Source organism: Macadamia integrifolia, unplaced genomic scaffold, assembly GCF_013358625.1.
Source record: "Macadamia integrifolia cultivar HAES 741 unplaced genomic scaffold, SCU_Mint_v3 scaffold1980, whole genome shotgun sequence".
Lineage (NCBI taxonomy): Eukaryota > Viridiplantae > Streptophyta > Magnoliopsida > Proteales > Proteaceae > Macadamia > Macadamia integrifolia.
In genome coordinates this window covers 8,632-30,494 of record NW_024868447.1, presented here as the reverse complement: position 1 = coordinate 30,494, position 21,863 = coordinate 8,632, and the positions used below count along the sequence as shown (strand labels likewise).

General features: G+C 37.7%; 1 protein-coding gene across 1 annotated transcript in view; it reads left to right on the top strand.

Annotated features, from left to right (window-relative positions):
• Positions 1-7,345: 7,345 nt before the first annotated feature.
• LOC122065340 (AP3-complex subunit beta-A) overlaps positions 7,346-21,863 on the top strand; it is a 20,619-nt gene continuing 6,101 nt past the window's right edge. Inside the window, exons 1-7 of the mRNA XM_042629141.1 lie at positions 7,346-7,853; positions 8,526-8,602; positions 8,990-9,239; positions 12,824-13,450; positions 14,995-15,168; positions 19,940-20,066; positions 20,147-20,256. Of these exons, the coding sequence (XP_042485075.1) occupies positions 7,638-7,853; positions 8,526-8,602; positions 8,990-9,239; positions 12,824-13,450; positions 14,995-15,168; positions 19,940-20,066; positions 20,147-20,256 (1,581 nt within the window). The 5' untranslated portion in view covers positions 7,346-7,637. The remainder of the gene's footprint in view (positions 7,854-8,525; positions 8,603-8,989; positions 9,240-12,823; positions 13,451-14,994; positions 15,169-19,939; positions 20,067-20,146; positions 20,257-21,863) is intronic.

Genomic DNA, 21,863 nt, shown 5'->3' with positions numbered 1-21,863 from the left:
GAAGCGATACATTCATGATCCATCTCATGTATTACTCGTGGAACCAGAATATCTAGAAGATGATATGACCTATACAGAGCAGCCAACTGAAATTTTGAACCGAAAGGTGAAAACCCTTCGCAACCGCTCCATTTCCTATGTAAAGGTGCGATGGGCTAATCATTCACTTGAAGAAGCATCTTGGGAGAAAGAGGATGAAATCCAAGCCAAGTACCCTCATCTTTTTGAACAACCAGGTACGCCAATTTCGAGGACGAAATTTTCAGAAAGTGGGGGAGGTAAATGTAATACCCTACTTCTTAAACCCGATCTGATTACACGGTTGACCCGGTTTAACCATGCAGGACCCGAATCGGAGAGAGTTAAGGCGGGTTCCTTATGGACCATGATGGCAAGGGTGACCTTAAACACAGGCTGGCCAGACAAGTCCGAGCCAGTGCCAGAGGAGACGGGAGTACCCAAGCCGTGTATATGCACATATCATAAGGCCATGTACGGATAAAGCAGGTATGTAGCCGTATCTTAAGGCGCATACGTATATTACATCTTATGCCAAGAGTGAGATTCGTGTCGAGAGTCGAACTCTGTCAAAATCCCACTTGTTGGCCAAGTTTTGGCCCTCAGGTGGGCGGTCACAAGTGGGCACATCCGCCCACCTGAGTGACCCACCCATGAGGTTACAAGATGTTTTAAAAGGTATAAATAGCTATCTTATGTTTTCCTTTTTCTTTTTCTCATTTATGACACTCGGACTTTTTGTGAGAAGAGTAAAGAGGAGAGAGAAAAGAAGGGAAAGAAGAGGAAAAGAGAAGGAAGAGGAAGAAGAGATGGATTTCAGCGGTGCCGAGGCTTGATCTTCCCATTCCGACGCTGGAAGAGTGATCTCCAATACGAGATCTATGTTTAGAGGTGAGCAAAGGCTAGGTTCCTTAAACTTTCACCATACCCAAGTAAAACCCTTGATTTGGGTAGAGTTTCTTGAGATCTTGTAAATTCCCCTTGAGATGATGAATCTAAGGTTTAATAGATGATCTATGTGTTGATTTTGAAGGATTTGAAGAAGTGCTTACAAGGTTGGCAAAAGCATTAGTGATTTGAATTGATTTTGGGGTTTGAAGGAGTTCTTGAGCAAAGAAGGTAAGATGGCTTTCTATCCCTTAAATCTAACCTAGATCTAGGTTAGAACCATCTTATGAGACCTTGAATGTGTGGAGAATGGGTTGGGAAGAGCTCCATTTGATTCCCCAAAGGTTGGGGAAGGTTTCAGGTGAAAACGGTATTTACCCGCCAAGACCGGTGGGCCAAGACCGGTAGGCCAAATGGCCCGCCTGAGGGCACCTTCCTGAGAGGGCAGACCCTCGGGGCCAACCGGCTGGCCCAACTGGCGGGCCGATCGGTGGGCCACCCTGCCCGCCGATCTTAGCAGGACCCTCAGGCCCAATCGACGGGCCAATCGACGGGCCGACCTGCCCGCCGGTCATGACAGGTGGGCTGTCCGACCCACCCGGGAGGCTCCCAACGTGATTTTTACGTCCAAACGGACCAAAAACGGACGTGTGACCTTCTTTTAAGATTCTAAACATGATTTTGTCATTGGGTCATGTTAATTTTGATCCCAAAATGGTGAAATGCTAACCCCATTCACTTATGTTAGGTTCACCAACACGTACGCTTCTCGCACCGGATCTCACCTATACCGAGCGTGAGTCCTTGTACACTACAGGTAAGTGGGGAGAGGACGTTTGGCCTTATTTTAAGGCATGTTGTGCATCATCCCATTGTATCTAGATTAGCCATGTCGTCATGCAAATTACATGTAGCTTAGCCATCCTCACATTATCTTATGCCATGTGTGTTGTGATTATTTTCTAAATGTTAAATGATGATGTGCTTATGAGATGAATGTTGACATCATTGTGCATAATGCATTAATAGACTACATGCCGTAGTCGGCTTGAAAACGAGAGCATTGGTGGTCCATGGAATGGGACGCGGAGGCACTATGCAATCGTACTATGTCATATAGGAGCATGCGGTGTAGGATTATCACCTTCCCGTGCTACGACCCTTCCCAACAGGGGTTGAGGTGTTGGGTTACCATTTGGGGGGAAGCAGTGGTCGCGGTTGTCGGGTCACTATGGCGGTTAGACATACGCCCGGCTGGTCATTAGGACAGTCGACAACCCCAGTGGTATATTCAAGAGGGCTAATCGTACTGCTTTTAAATTACTGGAGTCAGCACCTTTAATTTCTATCATTTACTTTATGTTGAGAGCCGGTGGTCGGCATGTTTTACTTTTTCGAGTACTCACGGTGGGCCTTCTCCGACAGCCCTATGGACGTATCGCGGGATGGAGTTCGCGGCTCGTACCCGGAGTATACGCGCACTGTGGTTGTAGTAGCACTAAACCAAAGACTTAGTAATGTTGGTTAGGTGAAAGTGATTAAAATGAAGTGCATAGCATATAGTGCATATGGTTGTGATTTGTTGTGTGGACTGTTGTGTGGTCCTTCTTTTCACTTACTGAGCTAGTGAGCTCATCCCACGTGTGCACCTCTTTTAGATGATTTTGCAGGTCATCAACCTGAAGAGTACGGGTTGGGCCCCACAGTTGAGTTCCCTGAAGAGGATTGATGGGTCCCTTAGGAATTAGAGCATGGCACAGATTGCTCGTGCGAGGGCTGTGCTGCGGGATCACAGTTTTGATACCGAGCTGAGCTCTACCTTTTGATACCCAGCTGAGCTCTACCTTTTGATACCGAGCTGAGCTCTACTTTTGATATCGAGCTGAGCTGTACTCTCTGATTTTTGATGATTCCTTTTGGGTACTTGATATGTAAATTGTATTCTTTTTGTGTAAATATCATGCCTGCGGGCCCACATGTACTTAACTATGTATTACAATTTGGGTATTAAGTATAATGGGAATATTTACAGGTAAATTAAGTCTTCCGCTGAACTGATGAACACTTTCTTAGTTGTGTGTATTCTGTGGTTGGATACTGTATCAGATGATCCTGGCAGGTTTGGGTTAACCGGAGTTAACCCTGTCACCGGTCCGATTCTGTGTGAACGGGGTGTGACACACATTGCCTTTTTTTTTTTAATAAGAAAAATAAAATTGAATTATATAAAAAAAGAGTCCACATTCTCATTTACAAGCCTATTATAGCCTTAAATATTACTCTAACCTTGTTTCAATTTTACAGAGTGTTAATAGACGGAATTCTAATCGTTACACACACACACACACACAAAAGGAAGAGGAAGAAGAAGATGGATTTCTAATCTTAAAAGTGAATGTTTTACTCAATACATATAATCCAATCGGCCTAATAAAATGATTTCCTCCCCCCTTTTTGACATATCCAATTTTGGTTTGTGTTGGTGCAACTTAGTTTTTGAACTTAGCTTTAGGATGGACGTATGGAATTCCATCACATGATCAATTTAGGATCATATGCACAAATTCTACAACTACTAACCAAAGAGAAGCGAAAAAAGCCGAAGGAATGAAGATGGTAATTATCAAGGGGTGGAACATGAATGAAGTTTGGTTCTTAAATCAGGAGTTACTTCATCTTATTCTATAACCAACCAAGGGATCATGGCCTATACTACAGCTTCCCACTTTTTCTAAGATCTACGAATTATCTACTTCCATCATCTTTCTTACAAAGAGGCGTGTAGTCATCCAATTATGAACCTTGTGTTTAATATGGAATGTAATTCTTCTAATAGCACTAAGAACTATGGAAACTACCCTAATGATGTATTTAACTCTGATCTTTAATTTTATTTATCTTTTCTTGATTAAAAAAAAAAAAATTCTAAGCTTTTCATTTCTAGCTCTATTTGCTACATTATGAGCTAAGCATATGTAGTTTCTATCTTATTTCAATACATTATATTCTTCTTTTTTTTTTTGGTAAAGAAAAATGGTGCTATATGGTAGTGATCATAGCCCCCAGGACAAGCCCCCGTACGACAAGTAGTGCTTCTGCAGGACCAATGAGCGATGGTGGGTATGCCAAGACTCGAACCCACAACCATCCGACTTGAGCAGTGATGGGTTGAGGGCATTTTCACCACTAGGCTACCAACCCCATTGGTCATTATATTCAAGGAATAATTTTTTCATGCATTTGGTGTATAAAAGTAAGTGAAACATCTCCTATGATTATTTAGATAGGGGTGTTAATTTTAGGCCCAAACCAGCTGACCCGATTAAGTCTGACTGTTTAAAACTTGTATCAAACTGGCCCAATTAATAAACGTGTTGGGCTGCATTTATTAATAGGTAGTTCCCGGTGCATGGGTGCTACCTGACCGGCACTTGATCGAGACTGACTGATTAATAGCCCGAGTCAGCCCGACATGTTTAAGGCCCGTTTATACCTCACTTAGAACTCGTTTAGAGTTTTGTTGGCTAAGTCCGACACGTTTTACCGTTTAAAGCATGATTATAGCCCGGCTAGAAATAAATGGGTCATTAGTCTGTTTAAAGCCCAACTAAGTCCTATTTAACCCGATTATTGTTGGTCTGATTAAAGATCAGTACTCGACCGACCGTTTATAAATAGGACCATGCCTAGCATATGAGGACCAATTACTTAAACGGGCCGGTCAAGGTCCAAGGTCCTAAAGTGGGGAAGCTCGAGTAGGCCCGATCTGAACCACCCCGGCCCGATCGATTGACATCCCTACATTTACATATAGAACCATCTTGCATCCTGTCTCGTTGCTCTAAATAATCTATCATCCATAATTGTGACCCTTAAAGATCTTGCTTGGTGTAGCCCTTGAAGCATTATTCTTGCCTCTGCTTCCTGAGCATTCCCTGCATAACCATAATCATAGACACCAATAAAAATTGATTTTAGAGATAATGACAAATGCCCATCTAGCTTGACCTGAGTCATGGAAAAAAATCGTCTGCAATTCCGATCTCGTACAATTCCGTGCAATACCACCTTCAGGCGGTGACACGTGTATTGATACCAATACAATGGTCCAGATCTGATTTAAATGCCTCTTTACTGATTTAATGTTTTATTAGTTGTGCCAGATCTGGATCATTGTATTGGTATCAATACACGTGTCACCGCCTGAAGGTGGTATTGCACGAAATTGTACAAGATCAGAATTGCAGAGGATTTCAACCCCCTGAGTCATGTTTGAAATTCCCATTACATATCAATAAGAAAGATCCTTCCTATTATAGCTAAGTAAATCATTTTCTGACAGAGCTAGGCTGGATTTGATAACCTCTGGCAAAAGTTTTGAGTTCATACCCATCTATTAATATTTTTGGTAATTTACATAGGGTTAGGCTGGCAATAATTTGCCATACAAATATTCCTACTAGTCCAAATAAAATAGCATGCAAGAGCAAATATTGACAAAAAGAAATAAACGTATGTGGTAAGAAAAAGAGGTGAAGTAGATATATGCTAATGTAATTGAAAGACATAGTAAACTTATACATTCCCTTCATTAATAAGCCAGGTAGGATCCCATTTTCTTTTTTTCCTCTATATTTTCATTGTTACATTTTCTGATATATTATTATTATTATTATTATTATTATTATTATTATTATTATTATTATTATTATTATTTTTAGCTAATACACCAACCGATTTATAAAAAATGTACTTTTTTTGATCCTTTGACAATCCATTCCTGATACTGACTCATCCTATAAAACCAGGTTTCAACTTATTGTAGTGTCTCCTAGGGTCTGTCTCTTAATCTCTCCTATGAAATGATATTTTACCCCTACTGTGCAAGGAGAGAGATAGACTTGGGGGCGCACTAGTGTATACTACACTGTGACAAAGAACTCAATCCCAAAAAAAGATGTTCTATGTCTAAGGTCATGGCCTATGCTAGTACCTCTATGTCATTTCATAAGAAATGAGAGAGATAGACATATGGATCGCTAGCATAAGCCATGCTCGTAGATAGAAAAAATAATTTCCCAATAAAAAAATAACTTTTTTTTTCCCGTCATTATGCCTATTATAAAGTATAATGCTTCACTATTTGTTACATGACAATACATGGGTTAGTCCATGTGATAGATAGTCAGACAAGCACCTTTTTGGTACAATTTTAGCTTAAAATGAGTCAAAGGAAATAATTAAAATTATGAAGGAAAAAAGAACAGTGCCTAATCATGTGGCCCCTGTCCTTATCCAGGGGAGATGGCAACCACACCATTGTGAAAGACAAAAAACCCACCACTATTAATGCCTATGTGTGCCCCATCTTTAGCCCCAACAATAGCTCAACACAACCAGGTAGCGTTCTTCTTCCCAATTATAAAAGATGCTATTTTGTTTTTTGTATTTATTTTTTTTGATGAATTTTGATAATTTTACTACAACTTTGAATTAAGAGTTTGAGTAAATTTCTTACTTTGGAAAAAAAATTGGCTATTGAGCTATAAGTGGGTCTTCTATCTTCTTCTTCTTTTTTTTTCTTTTTTTTTTTTTTTCCTGAGCAGATATGGGTCCTCAATCACATGAATTAACTTATCTATTTCTTCTTCGTTTTTTTTGTTTTTTTTTTTTTAAATGACCCCATGTTACTATAAAGTGGCAAAGAAGCGTCATACTTCATTAGGAAAATGATGCCTAGAATGATAAAAAGGAAAAGAAAAAAAAAGAAAAAAAAGAAAAAAAGTGAGAGAGGCACTTTTAAGCGAATGCAAGGTGGTGGACATCATATAGTTTCCATTGAAATCAGGTTGCTATTAAGATGGCAAGAAAGTTCCTTCTACCTGGGCTCGCAACCATTGAAAAGAAATTTTGAAGAGTAGTTTGGAAAATACTAAAACATGAGAGGGTATTTGTGAACCTAGAGGGAAAGTGAATTATTCCATTTCCTTGGTGACAAACCTGGGTAGCAGGAAGCAAATTTTTTTTCCCTATAGTTCCTGCTCAATTATGTGAAGTTCCACTTTTTTTTCGTATGTAAAAGAAAGTGTTCATGTTTAATGAAATCTCTTTCCTGTGGTCATTTTAAAAAAAGAAGTTTCATGTGAAGCTGAAACTCCCATCATGGATTTAATTATCGATATTAGTATTGGTCTTGATTGATATTGATACAATACCAATTTCGGATCAGCTTGTATCGATTGTACCTTTGTCTTTCATAAAAAAATAGGTTTTTTACAATTTTACCTCTGTTCCGATGTCAATCCCTAATCCTAGATCACTCTCAGATAATACTGATACAATATAACCGATACACCCGATCTGATTCCGATACCCAAAACCATGGCTCACATATACTCCACGGCTCGTTTGGCTGGAAACGAAGAGAAGAGTAACAGGAAAATAAAGAGAGAAAGAGAGGGGATCTTTTTTCAGTTTTCTATTCATTTCTCGCGAGACAAACATAGCTTTTACGCGCCGGTGATTTGCTCAACCTCTGTTAGATCCCCTTCATCCATATTTGCCTCTGCTCGGCCACTTACGGAACACCAGAGAGAGAGAGAGAGAGAGAGAGAGAGAGAGAGAAGAGAGTCACGATGCGACGGTCGAGCTCCTGGACACTGCTCTTCCCAGGTTGATCTCATTCGTTTCTTGCAATTCGTCCCCAACGACAGTTTAATTGAAAACCGGAGATGTTTCCACAATTCGGTGCCACCGCTGAGAGCCTGAGCAAAGCGTCTTCCCTGGTGTTTCGGATCGGTAGTGATGCTCACCTGTATGATGATCCCGAAGACGTCAATATCGCTCCCTTACTTGACAGCCGTTACGACTCAGAGATTTGTGAAGCTTTAAAGCGATTGCTCGCTCTCATCGCTCAGGGCTTTGATGTGTCCAGGTTCTTCCCCCAGGTAACTGATTTCTGTATAATCTTCGGTTGTAGAAGAATAAGAAGAAAAAGAGAACGTAAATGCAGAAATTGTGCTTTTTTTGTGTATTTATTTTGTGTTTTTATCGCAAAATTGATCCTTTTTGTGTTCCAAGTTTGTTGTATGAAATGCAGAGTTTTTTTTTTTTTTAATATGTTAAATGCATGATGTTATGTTGCTACGAAATTGATCCTTTCTCACCCCCCTCCTTTTCAAACCGTGTTATAAGAAATGAAGAAATTGAGCTGTTTTTATGTGTAATATTTTGTGCTGGTATTGCGTACATTTTATCCTTCTCTGTTCAAATTTTGGTTAAAGATTAAAAAAAAAAAAAAATCAAGAATTTTGACCTTAGATTGTACTGAGAAATGTTTGTTATTGAATCAAAAGCAGTGGCAATCTCAAATTTTTTTTTTGGGGGGGGGTGGGGATGGAAGAAAAAACAAAAAAAAAAGGAGAAAAAATGAAGAGAGAAACTTGGAGACAACCTAGTAATTTGGCATAGTTAGTTCTTAGTACCTAAAAGTATTAGTGACTACTGCAATTTAAAGAATAAAGAAACTGTTGCGTGTGTCCTTTTATTTTTTTTAACAATTTCTATGTCCTTTATCCCTCCTCTAATTGCATGCTTCTTTTTTGTTCATTGAACTGCAGGTTGTTAAGAACGTTGCATCTCAGTCATTAGAAGTAAAGAAGCTTGTTTACTTGTACTTGCTTCATTACGCAGATAAGTATGTCATATGTAATAATTTCATTTGGTTGTTTCTGTATACATCTTGATGAAATTGGTTAGCTTTTTAGAGCTTCTCCTATCTATCTCTCTGGTTTGGTGGATTGTAACTCATTTAGCCATCTGCCATCTAACTTAACGACTCTAAATCACATGATAGGCCATGTAGAAGAGAATTTTTGGAAAAACCTTTCTTGGTCTTATGCTAACTTCACTTACACTAGATATAAAAGAAGTAGAGATCAAATAATAAATTGAATATTAGTTTCATGATATTCCTTTTGTCTTGGTTTAGCACAGTCATGCAGAGATAAATGCTGAAGTTCTTGTAATGTGTTTAACTTTGAATTGATGCATTACATTCTATTTATTTTCCCCTTAACCTCAGGCGTCCAAATGAAGCATTACTATCAATTAACTGTTTCCAGAAGGATTTGTCTGATCCAAATCCATTGGTGCGAGCGTGGGCACTACGTGCCATGGCTGGAATCCGTCTACATGTGATTTCTCCCATAGTTTTGGCGGCTGTGAGCAAATCTGCCAGAGACCCATCTGTATATGTTAGAAAATGTGCTGCCAATGCCATTCCCAAGCTGTCCGATTTGCATCAGGAAGAAAATGCTTCTGCACTTGAAGAGGTCAGCTTACATCAAATTTCTAGCATTGCCCCATCAAACAAATGAAATCTTTTGCACCAGCTAAAGGATGTGAAATCCCATCTTTCCTGCTTAAAATTGTTTTTTCTGAAGCAAGAAGAAGATAATATTATTGCTACGAGAAATTTCCTTTATGGCTATTGGCCTTGTGGCTTTGTCTAGGCTCTAGCAATCTGGACTCTGTCGATGACTGCATGGAGGGAATTTAGAATAAAACATTTGATTGTGTTCCATTGCATGTCTTGACAGTCCAAAACGAAATGATCACTAACCATTTCATAGTTATCAAGGCGGCAAGGCGGCCAAGGCGATTGAGTTACTACCTAATGGCCTTGGCAGTTAGGCGGCCGCAAGGCGTTGCCTTGGCAAATAAAGCGTTCTAGTGATCTTTTTTTATATAACCATTTTATTTGACACAAATAGCAATTAAAAATTATATAATTCTACTTATATGCAAAAAAGAATCATACCAATGCAAGATATTCATTAGAAAAACAAATAAATAAAATGAATAAACTAAAAAATTATTAAGCTACATCAAGTCATAAAAAATCAACATTAGGCCACATCAAGTCATAAAAAATCAACATTCAGCCACATCAAGTCATCAAAAATTGACATTAAGTCCTAAAAAAATCAACATCTAGAAATGTTCTTGTTCTCTAATAAGTTTGACTGGTCGAATGATTTTATTTTTACGTGAGACTTTTTGTATTAGGTATAGCACAAAACCACATTTCCAACAAGTCTAAGATTACCTAAATCTGAGTTGTAATGGCAAAGTTATTTTTCGGTCAAACTTATTTTAAAGTGCAGGAATGCTGTTAAAATTGCTTGAATGAAGATAATTTTATGGACATAAAAATAAAAGATTTTACCAAACTTTTGGTTTTTAGTTTTTAGTTTTTTATTGTATTTTATTTTATTTTTTTAATTTTTTAAACTATGATAAGATTTATGAAATTCTCAGAATTAAGAAAAACCCTTGCATTTGAAAGTTGAAAATTGTCCCTACAACTAAAAATCCAGTTTTTGTTCTTAGACTGAGAGGGTTGACTTTTTATCATTTTGGAATTTGATTTTAAATGATATTTGACATAAATAAGTGCCAAAATAGAAGACGACATGTAGTGCAATAAGACAACAGTTGCCTAGGCCCACCGCTTGGACGCCAAGGTATCTTGATAACTATTAACCATTCAGAATCAGTTGTATTTGATGTAGTACTGATTTAAAGGAATAAAACAGTACCAAACTGGATCGAAAAAAGAGAATTAAATTCCAAATTATGGAGGAATTCTGACAACTCTTGGGAAGGGGGTAAAATAGTATTTTAATCAAAAAATCAGGGTTCACAAAAGGGAAGTTAGATCACTGATTACCTAAAGAGCTAATGAACATAGATTTGATTTCAGATGTGGAATGACCTAAACAACAACTCTAATGGAGGTAGGGGCAGAATTGAAAATTACAAAATATCTTCATATCTGATCATCAGAATTGTCTCATATTTGAATCAATTCCTATTTTAATGAAATAGAAGGTAATATAAGACTAGAATCACAAGTGATTCTAATTCCAGGCAGGATCTGAAATTTTGGCTGAATAGGGAGATCTTTGATTACTCACAAACCACAACTCAGATGGAGCTAAATTTTGGATCGATGGGAGATCATATATGAAGCAACAAGCCATAAAAATTTGAGCAAATTCTGTCAGCTGGATCGAGAGATCTGCTGGTTGCCAGAAAAAGGAACCTTTTGGTGATTCGTCAAGAACTAGGGCTGGAAGGGAAAGATGATCATCAAATTTGGATCAAGTGGTCCTTTTAAGGTCCTCAACAAACCCTCATAATCTTGCAGCGATTAAAGATCTGGTCTGGAAGTTATGCACTTGAACATTCTTCCCGGGAAAGCTCTGTAATTGAAAATCGATAGGTAGTGTGTGTGTGTGTGTCTGATCAGCAATCTTTGAGGGCCTCAAGTCTTCAAACAATCTTGTAATAACTCTCAAAATACTCTTTCACAAGTTAGAATAAAGAAGAAAAGAGAAATTGATGGATGGTTGAGAAGGGTGGAGAAGAATTGATGAATGGGCATCTCCCCTAACTATATTCCACAGCACAACATCATAAGCCTTATTTTTCTTTTAGTCATTATAGTTGATGGATAGCCTTACATTGCTTGGAGACAAAGACGTAACAAAAAAGGAAACTAATGGACTAATTCTAATTTCCTAAACTGACTTAAGAAATAACTTCTAATTACTTTGCCTCACATATAAAAAGGAAAACTACTAACTTACTTGATCACTAAGCTAGTCAAATAGGAAACAAATTACTAACTAAAAAGGGAAATAAATCTTCCTAAGTTACAAAGCTTGCTTGCTAAGACAAAACAAAGAAATAAAAATAGAAACTAATACCTAATATCTTAAAAAGTACTGGCAACATCTTATCCAAGCCAGCTGTCAATATTAGACTCCAAGGTACTGTTCATGTGAACAGTAACAACAGGTTGGCTGACCCAATTAGAAAAAAAAAAGGTTGGTTTGATGGCTGAAACTCAAGCAGATCTGAACCAGAATTGGGCCAGCATTGAACTCTCCTTTTGACAACTCGATCTACATCAGAAGTTCTGGTCAAAAGTTAAATACGATTGGATGGCTGAATTACTTAATCCAAAAAAAAAAAAAAATGTGACATCCAACCTTTCAGAAACTAGGATATAGTTTAATAAAATTAAGAATAATACTTAATTGACAGCAATAGGAACAAGAGAATGAAAGATGATAACGAAAGTAAACCACTACTTGTAAAACAAAGAATAGAAAATAAGAATGTGACCTTTGGCTTCCGAAGAAAGGGGGTAAGAGAATGACTATCTTAGAATGGGTCTCTCACCCTCAACTATCCCAATTGATGAACACAACCTATCTCAGGTGAATCTTTGCAAACAACAAGAGAAAATTTCATTCAATCAAATTCTTGTACAAATCTGTAGTCCCTTACAAACTTATATAGAATACTCAAAACAAACTCAAAACACTAAAAATGAAAGGCCTAATGCAATCCTTAACTAATTGGGAAACCTAAACTGACTAGAAAATTGAAATATCAAAGAAAATAGACTCAAAACAGGACTTTAACTAGACTAATGAATTAAATCTCGTTTTCCTATTTCCTACCCCTATTTTAGACCCATTAAAATGGCCTATGACAAAAAAAACTCATGGGATCATACGCCTAATACGGAAATACCTACATAACCCAACTCAAGGCTTATTTCCAATAAAATAAACCATTTAAGTGACTTATATCTGCATCAGTATTGTTTGGATGGTCGTGGTCATTCAGTTGGTCTAATACTTGAAATCCCATTGTTGGAGTCTTGGAACCACATATGATAGTTGGTTTCATTACAAATGTGTGTTCCATGTGTATATCAAAGGAGTTGCAAATGACGTTTAACCTACTATCAATAATGTCTTGTGTTTGATATTCCCATTTCCTTGCATAACTGTTTCTTTGTATTTGTTTCCTTTGTATAAAATGAAATATTATGCAGATTGTCAATATATTACTGAGCGACCAGTCCCCTGGAGTTGTTGGAGCTGCAGCTGCTGCATTTATCTGTGTCTGTCCTAATAAGTTATCACTTCTAGGAAGAAACTTCAGAAAGTTATGTGAGACTCTCCCAGATGTTGAAGAGTGGGGACAGATTGTTTTGATTGGAATCCTGCTACGGTATGTAGTGGCAAGACATGGGCTTCCGAGAGAATCCATTTTGTTCTCTTCTCATTCTACTCGGGGTCCCAGTTCTGAAGAGGATGGTGTGGATCATGCTGTGTTGGGCAACGACTCTAGCAATGTAGAAGGCATGACCTATGAGTCTGACTTAACTACTTTATTGTCCAGATGTTACATTGAAGGACCGGATGAATATTTGTCACGATCAGGTTTTGCAAGTATGGAGGCCTCTGGATTGGATCCTGCGAGTTTTACTTCCAGCAAAAATAATGAAGATGTAAGGATTTTGCTGCAATGCACATCACCCTTGTTATGGAGTCATAACAGTGCAGTGGTACTTGCAGCTGCTGGAGTCCACTGGATTATGACGCCCAGGGAGGACGTGAAGAGGATTGTTAAACCTCTTCTATTTCTTCTGAGATCATCTAGTGCCTCAAAATATGTGGTAAATTTTTTCTTTATGTATCTATAACAGTGGTTGGATATGTTTCCTTTGATTCTTGATTTCTTTATGGTGCTTTTACATTCAAGAGATTTCAATTAAGCCTTATTTGATATTAAACTTCTGAATTATTATTACTTGTTTGTGAAGATGCTATTAGGGGCCATTGCTTACATCAGTGATAAAAGGTTTGGGCTGCCAGGGAAAATGCCGGGGTTCGAGTCTTGAGGATGGCCACTTTGTGCAATATAATGCCAAAGGTTGGGACCAACTCCAAACTCACCCCTCCTAGGATCTCACATAGGCGGGGCCAGCACTGGGTAATGGCCCTTGTTTAGTGAAGATGCTATTGATTCTCTTGATTGCATATATTACCTTAAATCTGCTTTTGGTTCTGGATCTCTGCACCATTCATGATTGTTCATACAAGGCTGCGTACATTTTCCTATCCCAGACCTTGCAGTATCGGGGGCCTTGTGCACTGGGTTGCTTTTTTTAGGAAATTGTTCCTTAGTGCTCTTAAATTTGATGAAGCAGGTAATCTAGAACCATTTATGAAAGCTAAATAACTTTTGTGTTTATATTTTATAAAGTACATAATATTTTTTAAGCACCATAACGATTTAGAAGATTAGTTTTAGTGACTGGTTGCAAAGCTTTAAATAATTCTGACAGATGTTTTGGAAAGTTAAGAAATGCATTTCCTTTTGTGTGTTTGTATATTTGCATCATCTACGGTGTTGGATGACTCTTTCTTTCTTTTCATTTTCTCCCCCCTATCGGTTAAATTGGATGTGTATTGCTACCATTTTTGTTGAACCAATTCTTTGTAGCTGATTAGTCCTTTATATGATTATTTTAAACTCTCCCATTACTTACCAACCCTTCCTAAGCCACACAGAATAGCATGATGCTGATGTTTAGTTATGTTTCTTCTAGGAGGAATGATATTTCCTGCTTTTGGACAATGGTTGGGACCTTGGCGCAACAGTAAGGTTGCTCCATTGTGACCTAGTGGTCGTGGGTTTGAGTCATAAAACAGCCTCTCCGTGAAACATGGGTAAGGCTATTATGACTCTCCTTAGACCCCGCATTGGCAGGAGGCTCGTGCAGTGGGTATGTCCTTTTTTTTTTGGATTTCTTCATGCATAAAGTATTTAATAGATAGAACAACTTAGAAATTCCTGAACAATTTTTTTTTTATTTTTTATTTTTATGGATATTTTTCTTTTCTTTAATGATGAAAATACGGGATGCTTCATTCATGCAATGAGGGGAATGAAGTAAAAGTTTTTAAGATATATTACCTTTTAGGTTTGTGACCTAATGTGGAAATAGTGGGTGTTTGCAGTTGTCCTTTTCTAATTTTATTATTTTATGTGGAACTTATTATTGATAGTTTAGAATCATGTTTCTTCTTTTGGGATTCCAATAGTGTTGTCCCTAAAACTATTTTGACTTGATTTTAATTAATCTTTGTATCATCATCTTCCGTCCAGCTAAGGGTTTGGAGGGTTTAAGGCTTTTCTGATTCTCATGTTGTGCAGGTTCTTTGCAACATTCAAGTGTTTGCCAAGGCAATGCCTTCCCTTTTTGCACCTCACTTTGAAGACTTCTTCATAAGTTCTTCAGACTCCCATCAGATAAAATCTTTGAAGCTTGAAATTCTGTCTACAATTGCGACAGATTCATCAATTTCCTTAATTTTTCAAGAGTTTAAGGTATTTCTTTTGTTTTACAATTGTATATTTTAGTTTGTAAATGCTCTTAATTAGGAACTGTTCTTGTTTATTTTGTCAATTTTTAGATTTTGTCATCTACATGTTGAAAAAAAGAAAAAAGAATTCGTCAATGGTCAGTGCTGTTAGATGCTTTAGAGGTAATCCAACCTAAACCGTTAGTGGACTGGTTCAATGGGGAATTTCAACCATGGTTCGAAATTTCAACCATTTCGACTATATTGAGCCAACTCGAGACGAAATTACATGGTACATATAAAGTTCCAAGGTTTCGACTGGTTTTGAGTGGTATCAACCCATTCCAACCATTTCGACCGATATTTCCCAGAAATCGTCTGTTTTGGCTTGGAATGCCTATAAAATGACTTGGTTCATGGGAAACAAGCTCATTTTCGCACATTTTGACCAACATCTCCCATAGTTAGTAAGTCAAATTTCTCTCTAAATCTTTGATTCTAGTTGTAAAGAATAAGAAAAAGGAACAAGAGATGGCTGTAACTTGGGAGTCACAACCGTAAGATTGGGACTGCCTCCTTCATTCAATATATAGACTAACTATTACAAAATAGGAAACTAGAAAACATAGCTGAAATAGGAAACTAACTCTAACTTGATAAGATCCACTAGGGCCAAAATACCCCCAAGGGGTATCGTGACTTGCGCTAAACAGCAAGCCACAATTCCTCTCATTTTCTCACTATCGACTTTTAACACAAGTTACATATTTTGCACGACCAAAAGAGATTTACATAAAGAAGAGTACTTAGACAGAAAAGGTAAACCCCATTTCCCCCAATATTCATTTTTTATGTACAATGCAGTTCTATATATAGTAGAATGCTTTTAATTTTTATATGTTAGTTAGAATGACTAATGTAGGGATGGATTTGACAACCAAACCAGTCCCAAAACTGCAGGAACTTTTAAACTAAGAACAACCAAGAATAGCCAAAGTAAGGCAGCAATATAACAGATCAGAATTAAGGAAGAAACAGATTTTTGTAAATCAGAATTTCGATCCCAGAAACTGGAGTCTATGAGTTCAGACTATAAACCAGATAATAGGCCTAACCAAAAGTAGGAATAGAAGCCTAACAGTTCACAGACCAGAATAAACATCCACAGAAACAGAAGACGACAAATCAGACCTATCGGTTCTGGTTCCTGTTCTGTAAGGTCACTACAGGACAGAATTCAAGAGAATTTTAATATCTTAAAATTGGCTGGCCAGAATCAACCCAAACCAAGGTCGAGTCTCTCTTGGGTAGGGAGGAAAGATTGACCAAAATTATAGCTCAAACCAATGGCTGGAAGTGCTTCAGGTAGCAGAGAGCCGATTGTGAAATCTAAGGCAAATCTGGGCAGAATTGGAATTTAAATACCTGGTTCATTGAACAGCAATAAACTCCTTGAAAAAGAAAACCTGGAAGGAGAAAAGGAGCACTTGAAGATGAACCTCTTGGACTTCTTGCCGCAAAGAGTCGTCGGATTGAACACCAACCCAATACCTTGATCAAACACAAGGAAGTTCTCTCGCAAAGAAAACAGCAGCAGCAGCCATGTAGTTTGTAAAAATCGTAGCTCATTAAAAGAGCCATCATCTTTATTTATAACAGTGATAGGGGTTACATAAAATAGAAACTAACTTTAGTTTCCAAAAACTGAAATAGGAAACTAAAAATTAGAAACTCAACTAGTTACTAAAACTGAAAATAGAAACTTACAAAATAGAAAGTCCTTTAGTTGCTAAACTGGAAATAAAAACTAATTTATGACTGAAAATTAGAAACTAAATAACCCCATCTAAAAAGGAAACTAAAGAAAAAGGAAACAAGTCACTGAATCCCGTATGCAACCTTAGAACCCCTAGTTTAGACCCATAAAAGTAGCCCAATATACTCCGAACCACATGGACTGAAGGCCCAACACGTATACAACCCAACCCTAAGCTTATTCCTAATAAAACAAGCCTAGTTTGGTGAAGAATCTGCATCAATGACCCAATCAACATATTCATAGTGTCGAAATTGCTTGTTAGTCATGTATTTCCATTTCTAGTATGTAACTTATATATAGACTTAGACTAGTGTACAATTTCACTCAGCGTACACTTGCAAACTTGGGTCACTACCACGAGTAGCATTTTAGGTGTTTTTTTTCATGAAACTAATTCATGGAATAGGTTAATAGGATGTACACAAAAAATCAGACAAGAAAAATACAATTTAGGGGTCGAAACCAAGGTTTCCATCAAGCCAAGAAAAAAATCCATGGTTTCCTCGAAATTTCGGTCCAAATGGTCGAAATATTCGAAACTTGGTCAAAATATTCGAAACTTGGTCGAAACCTGATATTTAGAACCTTGCTTTCAACAAACACGTGGTATGCTGATCATGCATAGCTTCGGGATTGATCAGAGTTAGAAGTAAACAGAAATATTTTCTAGGAAGTAGGAACAATAGATGGATGGATTCTAAACCATAAAGCGATCTTAATTAAGATAATATGGAATTAACATATCTGATAGAAAACATAATTGGCGATATATGGTTCTAAAAATTGCTAAAACAGTGTTTGATGAAGAGGATACAAGAATTGAGAGAGAATAAGAAGGAAGACAAATCAGATTATAGAGCTATGGCTACTAGAAGATTCATTTCTAGTTTACAAATTGAAATATTGAGAATTGCCCTATAAAGGCTTGCATTCACTATGGAGGTCTGGTGAAAAAGTTACTATACTCATTGTCTATGTAGTTGACATCATGGTAACAGGAAATGATGGCACTGAGATTGATCATCTCAAGGGGTTTCTGGGTAGAGAATTTTAAATAAAGGATCTTGGAAAGTTAAGGTACTTTCTTGGGATTGAAGTTGCCAGGTCCTCAAAAGGCATCTTTCTCTCTCAAAAGAAGTACATTCTTGATCTGCTGTCTGAGATAGGTATGTTGGGTTGTCATCTTTTTAATATTCCTGTGGAAGCTAGTACTTGGCTCAAGAAAAAAGAGGGTGAACTAGGTGACAAAGGCTGCTACCAACTGTTCGTAGGAAAACTGATATATCTCTCGCATACACGACCTGACATTGTTGTGGCTGAGTTTGGTCAGTCAGTTTATGCATGATTCTTATTCCTCTCATATGGAAGTTGTTATGCTTATTTTACGATACTGGAAGTCAGATCCAGGAAAAGGGATCCTCTTATCTCTTCATTATCACCTTCGAGTTAAAGCTTATACAGATGCTAATTGGGTTGGTTTACCTATCAGAAAGTCCATCTCTGGTTATTGTACCTTTGTAGGAGGGAATCTTGTCACTTGGCGCAACAAGAAGTAGAATGTGGTGGCTAGATCTAGTGCTGAAGCAAAATTTCGAGCCATGACACGAGGGATTTGTGAATTACTGTGGTTGCGTACACTTTTGGATGATATTGGTATACTTGTTCACCTTCCTATGATTTTTTATTGTGATAACAAGGCTGTAATCAGTATTGTTCATAATCCAGTACAACATGACTGAACCAAACACGTGGAGATTGATAGACACTTTATGAAAGAGAAGTTGGATGCTGGTTTGATTGGTGTTTCTTTTGTGAAGTCTGGTAATCAACTAGCTGATGTGTTCACTAAAGGGCTGGTTGGAAAGTTGTTTCATCCTAGTTTAGTCAAGTTGGGTATGTGTGACATCTATGCACCAACTTGAGGGGGAGTGTTAGAATAAGAATTGGTGTGCCGCAAGGGCACATTGTGGCTTTCCCCCTCCACCGACCCTAATTCAAGTGGGGTGGCTGGATGGGGGGTATACTTATAAATACTTTATAATTTATGTTTTGTACTCCTATCATGACTCTAGCATGATTTTATATTATAAATAGGGACTTGTGTGATTAGTTAAAAGACACACAAGCATTCTCCCATTCTTCCTGTTAGCAAGTTCTAATAAAGTAGAAGCTATATTAGGAGATAAATTTTTTGAGTCGATGGTGGGGGTGACCATAGTACTAAATCTCATTTTCGACATAAACCAAGAAAAAACTTAAGGTTAGTACTGGATTGTACCGGGTTTTGACTAGTTTCAACCAGCCCCAGACATTTGGAGTCTGATCCAGAAAAATATCAAGTTTCAACCAGATTTCGGTCGAAACTTGGGAAATCTTGGTTTCGACCAACCGGCCTCGAACCGAGATTTAAAACATTGGGGGTGACAAGAGTGACTGCTGGTATGCTCATCTAACTGATCAGTCCAGGAAGTTGTCCAAGTTTGGTGCTTGGTACTGTCTCCGTCATTGTCATCACTATTATTGTTTGAGAGCATTCAGTGAGTACTGATGACTTCTTGCAAGGGTATTGAGAGAGAAAGTCATTCTTCTTAAGGAACACTATCTCTCAATTTCTTTTAGTTTATGCTTTGTACAGTACGATGAGTTCCCAAGGTTCAATGTAATACAAATCCCATAATGAAATTAAGTAAGCTCTGGTCTCAGTTTACTCTGCACTGCTTCCATGTGAAGGTTTTTAAGTATACCATCTGATTTACTTGGGAAGAGCCGAAGAGACTTAGTTAAGTTGAGTTGTATTTGATTTACTTTCCAAATTGCACACCATCAAGCGACCATGATACTTATTCTACTGAATTTTTTTCTAGTTTAATTAATTCTTGTTGGTCAATGGTCACAAATAACTTTCAAAGCTACCTGTCAATTACCTGCATTGAATTTATGAACAATGAACTGATGCATATCTTTTAGTGTGTGCTAGGATTACATTAAAGACCCAAATAGAAAATTTGTTGCTGCTACTGTTGCCGCAATTGGCTTATGTGCACAAAGACTTCCGACTACTGCAAATGCTTGCTTGGATGGACTCCTGGCTTTGACTAGACAGGGTTTGCAACCAATTCCTCTTTTCAGAGTACCCATATTAGAAAGTTTTGCTCATTATCTATTTAATTGCATCATTTGGCAGAATATTTGACAAGTGATTTGGGCTTGATGGATGAAGAAGCATGTGTTTTGGCTCAAGCAATCATGTCCATTAAAGCAATCATAAAGCAGGATCCAGCCAGTCATGAAAAGGTACATATCGTTAGGTGTTCCCCAGTTCCCCTCCTCTTCTCATTTAGTTCTATTATGTGACAATGCATTTTTCTGTATATTAGTTTTATCTATTTCAGATTGGAGACATAAATGTGCATATTTTGATGTGATTATTTCGTTTCTTTTCAATTTGCGTTATCTGTTTTGAGTTTGAGAGTTGTTACTCATGTTTGTAGGGGCAAAAGTCAATAACAGAATAAGAGGCCATACTTTATGTGCCAAAGAGAACTTGCTCCTTTTGGATTTAGTTTTATAACTTGTTTCTGGACTTAGGGGTTCTGTTGGCATGACATGGACTGCCTGTTGGAATGGTAATTTATAAGTGTCTGTAAGGGTACATAATGACTACATATGGAATTGTATTTGTTGGTGTCCTATGGGGAGTATATTTGTGACAGGTGTATTGGGAACTTCAGTTTTAAATTTGTTACTAATATTAGGAGAAGGGATCGATTGAATCACTTCTCCCTACTCTCCCGCAACCTGTTCTCTTTCTCTGCTATTACTTCTTCATTATTGTGGCCTGCTATCTGGTACCCAACTGGAACCATCAGGGATTGAATTTGGTATCAAAGCCAGCTTGCTGGTTTGAGAGTTAACTAGGAGTAGTCTCCTTTTAAGTTTTGGAACCGTAGAGTTACAGAAGGTTCCAAAGGCAGTCAGAACATGTAAGGCCTCACCTAGGCCACAAGGTCTCCTTGGGATGCCCTAGAAAACTTTTTTCCAAGGCCACAAGGCAACTGGTCGCTTGAAGTCTCATATAGTAAAACAGAACGGAATAAGAGAATGACTATTAGCTATAGTTGTCAAGACCTCACCTAGGCCACAAGGTCACTTTGGGACCCTAGGCAACTGTTTGCCTTTAAGACTGCTGGCCATCGCCTTGGCACCATGACATCTACGATAATATCATAATAACAAACTCAAAGAATACAGAAGAATTAAGAAAGAAGACAGAGAGAGCTAAGCTAGGTATAATCCTAGGGTTTCCATAGTTGGAGTTTCTTAGCTTCCACCCCAATACAAGTCATCACAGAAAAGTCTGTTGGCATACTGATGCAGTAGCACTCGACTGGTTGGACCAGCATTACTGGGTGTGCAAACCCAAACCCGGACGGATTTGGCACAACCTGAGTTTTTGGTCTAATAAGGGCTTGTAGTAGTTTAATTAGTCTTTATGTCTTTTGTTTTGAATGGGTTACATAGGAATAGGGGAGCAAATTATATTCTAGTTAGGAGTCTTGTTTGTTTTTCTCTATATATACTTGTTTTCTCTTTACAATAATTTACATACTTGTAACCAACATACGTACTCAGTAAATTGGAATGAGAAAGTTGGATCTGATTGCAAAGTGGTGCATTTGTGTAACAGTTGTCGTGTAGTGCTGGTTTCTTCCCTGCAAATCTGAGTACCATCTCAGCTATCCCTCTGGTTTTTCTTGGGCTCCACATCTCATACATCATAAAACTCATATCTATAAAGATCCAACTGACTCTTATGAATATGATAACTTGGACTTCGAAAAAACTAATTAATCTCAAAAGATGAAATTTCCTAAACTAATAGAACCTCCATAATGACATAA